This window comes from Bos indicus, chromosome 21 (genome assembly GCF_029378745.1).
Source record: "Bos indicus isolate NIAB-ARS_2022 breed Sahiwal x Tharparkar chromosome 21, NIAB-ARS_B.indTharparkar_mat_pri_1.0, whole genome shotgun sequence".
NCBI classification, from domain to species: Eukaryota; Metazoa; Chordata; class Mammalia; order Artiodactyla; family Bovidae; genus Bos; species Bos indicus.
Window position 1 is genome coordinate 68,292,541 of NC_091780.1, and position 6,782 is coordinate 68,299,322.

Consider the following 6,782-nt stretch of genomic DNA (forward strand, 5'->3'; position numbering starts at 1 on the left):
GTGTCTCTTCTGAACCTCTATGACTCGTTTGTCCTGGCCCTGGCCTTGCACAGGTCACACGTCCGTGGGGCAGGACTGGACGCACGGCTTCTCCGCTTGAATCACTGGAAGGAACATGAAGACAGAGGAGGGCTTGCAGGGAGAGGCCAAACCAGCTGCTGCCCCCGTGTAATGAGCAAGGGCGACAGGTTCTCGGGGAGGCAAAGCTGGGAGGTGGACGAGGGGGCAACCACCTGAGCGTTTTGGAAACGCTGGAAGGACTCCCTGGTCAAAAGTGCCGCTGCCCAGCTGGCTGGGCTGGTGGAGCAGGAGACACTTACATGGTCAAAAGTAGGTCTCCATTAATGAGTTTCCACAGCACACTAACTCAAACCTTTTCTCCGGGGAGCCATTCTTTCCAGAATGCTCCCAGAGCTTTCCCTCTTACATGTTGGGGCAGCTGCCGTGCGCAGCGGCCAGAGGGCACCCTCCCCAGGAAAGCAGGGCTGAGGCCACGGCTGCTCCGGTTCTCTGGCCCTCACACCTCCTGGGTTGTTTGAACGGGAACGGTTACCCTTTACCCACCCCCTCAACCCTGGTCTGGGCTCAGGGCAGCTGCCTCCGTGTGTCACTGCCCCCAGCTCGAGTGAAGGCGCCGCCGACCCCTGCCCGGCCCAGGACACACCCAAGTCAGACAGGACCCGAAGGTGAGAGCATGGGAACAGAACTCACACCTCAGACTCAGCCTTTCTCCACTGCAAAGGTAAGCTAAGAGATTGTTTGTTTATTTCATCAATAATTAAGGGTATACTAGTATGTATATCTCAAAATAATACTTAGTTATTTCAGACATGGTATTACAATGGTCACACGGTTGATGGAGGGGGATGGGAACCACACACTGGAATGACACCTGTATTACACATTGACCTCAATGGCAAATATTTCTCCAATGATTCTCAAGAAAAATACTATGAGTTAAAAGCTAAAGAGCTTTGTTTAGAAAAACCTGTATGTACAGGATAAACTTAAGAGCCTCAAAAAAACATTAAAAACTGGCCAAGTAAAATAAATGACAAAAACACTGGTTAAACCTTTCAAATATACTAAATCACGTCAAATATCAATATATTATACCAAGGCAATTCAGCAAAATAGAGCACTAAATTGTATTTAGTAGACACATTGGTTACATTTATCCTCGTGACTACTTCATCACAAGGCTGATCAGTCCACCTGGAGGAAGAATGACCTGAAAGCCATGCTGAGGGGAAGGTAAAGAAAGCAAACATTGCCAGCCGTTTTTTTTTGCATGAACACGTATGATACAGTTTAATGCAGACCCAAGGCCAAACACTTTGAGGGGGCAGGTAGTAGGTTTTACTTCTAGTACAGATTCTCTTCACGTAAGATCATAAGATACAATGCGGTGAGCCCAACTTAAATTACATGCAGCAGCCCGTGGTCACACGACACCTCCCAACAAGGGACAAGGAAAGCTAAACCCAGGGGTGCGAGGGCTCATTGAGGGAAGAGGGCCATCAGGTACGAGGAGCTAGAGCAGACTGAAGTCAGGAAACGTCACTCCTCAGCAGTCACTCAAGGCTGATCTGATTATCTCAGGGACCAAAATAATCCACGTGAGAAATCCGAGATGACTGGACGGCTCAGTATCCTGTACTCACCCCGACGCTCAGAGCTGAGCCATCCGACCCGTCTCTGCGAGCCACGGGAAACTGCTGGAGATGAACGCGAGGGGAAGATGGACTTCCAGATAATGGTGGGCACTCAAAGCAAGTGCTGACAGTGAACTTTCAAATCTGAAGTTAACGTGGGCAGGAGGCCTGGTGCAGGATGTGGGTACGTCTGAAGTGAGGTTACTGCTTGATCACCCACTGATATAGCTCAAACCGTGCTTGAATTTAACAACTCTTCAAGATTTCATTTGGTTGGAATGAGCTACCAATACGGGGCACCGAGAGCCCACTGGATGTGCAGACGGGAGGTTCATCACCCAAAGACCTCCAACCGCCCTTTGACCCCACTATCCTATGAATCTAGGATATTTCTAGCAGGAAGGACACGTCAAGGCTTTTCATTATTGGGCAGTACTGAGGCAAAGTGAAAATTCCTTAGGGCTACACATTTAATCTTTTAGGTATTTAGGGCTATTCCTTTATGCACCTTATTTTTTAGCTGTTTACAAACAAATTAATATCTGAAAGAAAACAATGAGTTACTTCAGAATTCAAAAGATGTACTCTGATAGGACTGTTTCGTGAGGGTGACTACGAGCAGTTTGTTGTTATGATGCTGGGGCAGCAGGTTAGCAAGGCACTTCAGAACTTTGGGAAATTCTTTTGTTCACATCAATAGGCAACTGTAAAACTGGTTCCTCAAAATATACAGAAATATGTATACCCTTTAGTGGAAGAAGAAAAATTTCACACAGTGATAGACCTTATTGGCCCTTTCAGGCACTAGAGAAACATCCATGTGCCAGGAACATGAGCTAAGGAGCACAGCAGGGGCCAGGAGCTTAACAGGCTGGGAGACCTGGCCCCGAGCAGCTACTGACGGCCTCTGCTCTCACATGCATCAGGAACGTGGAGCAAGGTGGTCCGTTTCGAGGAAGCCCATCATGCTACATGCAGACTTTTTTGCTTATTTTAGCATAACCTGATAATTGCTAACTGATTTCCATTTTTCACTATCTTACTATGGGTGTGGGTGTTTTATCTTTTTTTTTTAAAAAAGTTCATTAGCTTCATTTAAATGTTCTTATCCTTACTGATTTCTAAGGGAAATTTTAAGTTTAGAGCTTATAAACAAAAACAACTTGAAGGTATCAGCTTGTGCTTCATCCCTTCTTTGCTGCAGTCTCAAAGGTGTTTTTGCTACTAATTTTCATAATTTTCTTATATTGCTCACAAAAATATGACTCCCCCCCAAAGGCAGGGTACAGGGGAACATACAGACACTGTATTTCAAACAAAAGCATGTTTATCAAAGAACCAACCATCTAGAAAAAAAAACTCCCACCCTATTAAATTGGGTGGGACCACTGGGTTTTATGAGTGAAAAAAAATCCTGCTTTATTTAGCATAATAACAAAACATACCATTGTGCTGTGTTTGTGCTTGGACCTTACTTCTATTCATCCAAAAATTTCCCCCTTCTTCATAATTGTCTTAGTATTTATCACATATTTCTAGATTCTGAAATAGCTGTATTTTAATGCTTGAACAACCATTAAAAATGTTTAAAAAAAAAAAAAAAAAAAGGTTTAAAACCTGCCCCATTTCATTTTCTGATTTTTTAAAAAACCCAAAAAATCACACCACAACATAAGGATAGCGATCCAAATGCAAAAGTTAATACGCTATAATATTTGTTTTGCAACATCAAAAGCAGCAGATACTGAATATAATTTGCTTAAATCATTAAATACTGAGATTGATATATGCATGTATAAATCACATTTAGGCTCAATGAACTGAAAGCTCTCTATAGATACAAAGATGTGTGCATAAAGTGCAAAACCAGAATCAGGAGCCGCAGGCTCTCTGGCTGTTCAGTACTCCCACTCGTCCGACTTCAGGTCCAGATAGCTGAGGATGTTCTGCGCCAGCTTCACGGCCTGTTTCCGGGCGGCCTTACACTTCTCCTCGCCCTGTGGGTCCACCGCGTCCAGGGCGAGTAGCTGCTTGGTGAGTAGCTCTTCCAGGCGGATGTAGTTCTTGTCGGTTCGATTGCCGTCGAAGGAGAGCACTTCGCCCTGGATCTCCGACAGGTTTCCTAGCACGTCCCAGACCGCCTTGTGTGAGGGGTGCTCCTCACAAGCCAACAGCTTTCTTTTCTCCAGGGCTTCCTTCAAGTCAATGTAGGTGATGAGGGTCTGCACTTCAATCACCGCTCTTCTCCGGGCTTCCCGGATGCAGGGGTTTTTTTCAAGACTCACCTCGTCCAACTGTCCGATCAAACCCTGTAGTTCTGTTTTGGCACTCAGGTACAGTTCAGGAGGATTCTGTGCTTGGAGAAGTTCAGTTTTGATTTCTCTCATTCTCTTGAGGACCTTTTCTATTTTCAGAATGGAATGGTTCTGTCCTAGGTCAAATGCATGCGTGGTGTCTGCTTCCTCTTCTAAGTCCAAGTATCTCAGTAACTGGTTGATATCTTCCACGACCTCTTTCCGATAGTTTCTGATTTCTGTGTGGCCGCACACATCAAGAGCATCCAGGTCAGCCATCAGCCCCGAGAGCACACAAGACAAGTGCCTGCACGTCTCCTTGTTGTTCACTCCCATCAGAAGGGCAATCAGTGTGCCTCTGGTCTTGTTCACTTCACACATCACAGAGTTGATCTTGGCAACAGAGGGGTGTGCGTCCTCAGAGAGCGGCAGGGAAGGCTGCTTCTTCATGCAGTTCTCAATAATCTCCTGCACGGCACAGATTTTGGTTAAGGTGTGATACCGTGCTTTTCGCAGGGAGACCTTGCCTCCGGTCTTGACATGTGTCAGCCTCAAAATGACATCCTGGATGCCTTCCTCAAACTCATCAGTTACACAGTTGCCTCCATTATAAAACGGCACGACCTTCTCTTTCACCAGGGCCTGCGCTTCTTGAAAAATGTTCTGTATTTCGAGCCGGTGTGGGTGGTTCGCATTCTGCTCCAACTCTTTGAGAAGACGCTCTGTCTCTTGTGCCGCCCTCTTCCTGGCTTGCTGAATATCTCCTTTTCCTTCAGTATCTACAGAGTCTATTTCGAAAAGCTGTTTTGTGAGAATCCTCTCCAGTTTCTTGTAATTCTTGTCATCTGACAGACCACTGAAACCAAGTACTTGCTGTTCTATGCTTTTCACCTCCTTTTGAATTTCCTGCAGCCTACTAATAGAAGGGTGTTGGTTTCCCATCTCCATACTTTTGTTGTGTTCAGTTTCACAAGCACTAAAAGATGACAAAAATAACTTGTTACACCACAAAGCCTGAAGAATGGTACTTGTGTATTATCTCATTCTAAAAAGATATGCTTACGAAAGGGCCTGTTGTCACTGCAATCCAAAGACCACACTTCAGCACAGAAATCAGTCTATCAACCCCTCTCCTGCAAGCAACCTCCACATGGCAGTGATTGAGACTGCGTTATTGCAGTGTGGAAGATAAGCTGGAGCGCTGGGCCCGGGAACCTCAATTTTCCTCAGTTGTAAAAGAGAACAGCGATGCCTACATAAGTATGGCATGAGGTTGAGCTGTCAGCTTGGAAAAAGCACAAGCACCTCAGGTCGTCACAGTGGAAGCTGCTTCCTGGCAAGAGCAGGGCACCTTTGTGGAAAGTAAACCAGTAGCTCTTCTAACCTTCCGGGCCTTTTGGGGGCATCTAAGCACTCCCACCCGGCCTGCTGCTGCTAAGTCGCCGACCCCAAAGACGACAGCCCACCAGACTCCCACGTCCCTGGGGTTCTCCAGGCAAGAACACTAGAGTGGGTTGCCATTTCCTTCTCCACCCACCCGGCCTAGCTTCCTGTAAAAGGAACTGAGCCGCTGAAACAAACAATGGGCTTCGCAGGCCCTCGCGGAAGTCCCCGTTTCTACATGCCTCTCCACCCGTTAAACACTTCCAGAAAGACGCCCTGTTTCTCGCCCCACCCTTTTTGTACCTCATAAACCTCTCCTGCAGAGGCTTGAAATTCCACAGGGAAGGCGCCTGGCATTATGATAAAGGCACCAGCTTGGGCTTTGGAGGCCTGGTACCCTCTAGGCCCTGTTTATGCTCCCCCCCCCCCGTCCAAAACACACACCAAGACAATGAGACAACGATGACTAACTCATTCATCAGCCTCCCATTAAGGCTCCAGAGTGGCTTAACGCATTTTTTCCCCCCACGTTCTTGGGTTTCTATCAAACGCTCACGGGCTGGGGATGGATGCTCAATCGAAACTAATCCCCTGCGGGTGTCCCAGCCAAGAACGCGCCTCCGGAGAGGCCCCGGAGCGGCGGGCTGCCTCGGTTCTTTCCTCCCCTCTCGCCCTGTCCTCCCGGCACTTTACCCAGACGCGGTCTAAGCGGGCTTGGTCTTGGCGTCCCGCGGGTGAAGTGGCCAGGTGGTAGGTCAGCCCTTTACGGGGTGCGGCACCGGAGCCGGGCCCCAAGCCGCATCCCTCTCAGCCCTCCCGGCTAGGTCTGGACGGGGCAGCCGGTGAAGGGGCCGGCGGTGGCGGCGGCAGCTACTGGCCGCGGCGGCCGCTCCGGGCGTCTCGCCCGGACCCCACGACGCGCCCGGCAGCCTGACCTCACAATGGCCCGCGCGGGAGGGGGCGGGCGCGCTCGGCCGGGCCGGGCCGGGCGAGCCGACGGGGAGGGAGGGCACTCGGGCCCGGCCGGCTCCGGGACCAGGCCCGGCCGCGTCGGACCCGGGGCGGGGACGGCGTCGACTCCGGCAGGGCCGGACCCGGGAGACGGGGATCGTCCGGGGACCGCCCGCGCCGAGGGAGAGCGGCCGCCCTCGCTCACCTGTGCCGCCCGCGCCATGGCGCGCCTCATCGCCGACGCCCCGCGACTCCGCAGCTCCCGCCGTCGCCCCGGGCCCGGCCGAACACCCGCCCCCCCCGCCTTGGGAAAAACGTCCTTCGGCGTCCGCGCCGCACCTCTCCCGTGGCCGAGCCTGCCGCTGGCCGCCCAGCGCAGAAGCCGCCAAGAATGGCAGCTCCCGAGGAGCTGACGCGCCGTCAGTCCAACCCCTCAGCCTGTCAGACGCCGGGCGAGCGCACGGTCGCCCGCGCCGAGCCCTCCCGCGGACTTTGCGAC

General features: G+C 50.5%; 1 protein-coding gene across 3 annotated transcripts; it reads right to left on the reverse strand.

Annotated features, from left to right (window-relative positions):
* Positions 1 to 726: 726 nt before the first annotated feature.
* Positions 727 to 6,744, reverse strand: BAG5 (BAG cochaperone 5). Of its 3 annotated transcripts, none has more exons than XM_070775815.1 (2): positions 6,623 to 6,744; positions 727 to 4,925 (listed from the first exon to the last, which is right to left on the reverse strand). In XM_070775815.1, exon 2 carries the CDS (start codon positions 4,895 to 4,897, stop codon positions 3,554 to 3,556), a length of 1,344 nt encoding a protein of 447 aa, XP_070631916.1. In that variant the 5' UTR covers positions 4,898 to 4,925; positions 6,623 to 6,744; the 3' UTR covers positions 727 to 3,553. The 3 variants fall into 3 exon arrangements, with proteins under 3 accessions (XP_070631916.1, XP_070631915.1, XP_019839007.1); XM_070775814.1 differs by having other exon boundaries at positions 6,489 to 6,628; XM_019983448.2 differs by lacking the exon at positions 6,623 to 6,744 and adding an exon at positions 6,026 to 6,142.
* Between the last annotated feature and the right edge of the window lie 38 nt (positions 6,745 to 6,782).

What these genes read in the sequence shown, in the direction of transcription:
- BAG5 (XM_070775815.1), bottom strand. Translation starts at nt 4,897, where the DNA reads ATGGAGATGGGAAACCAACACCCTTCTATTAGTAGGCTGCAGGAAATT.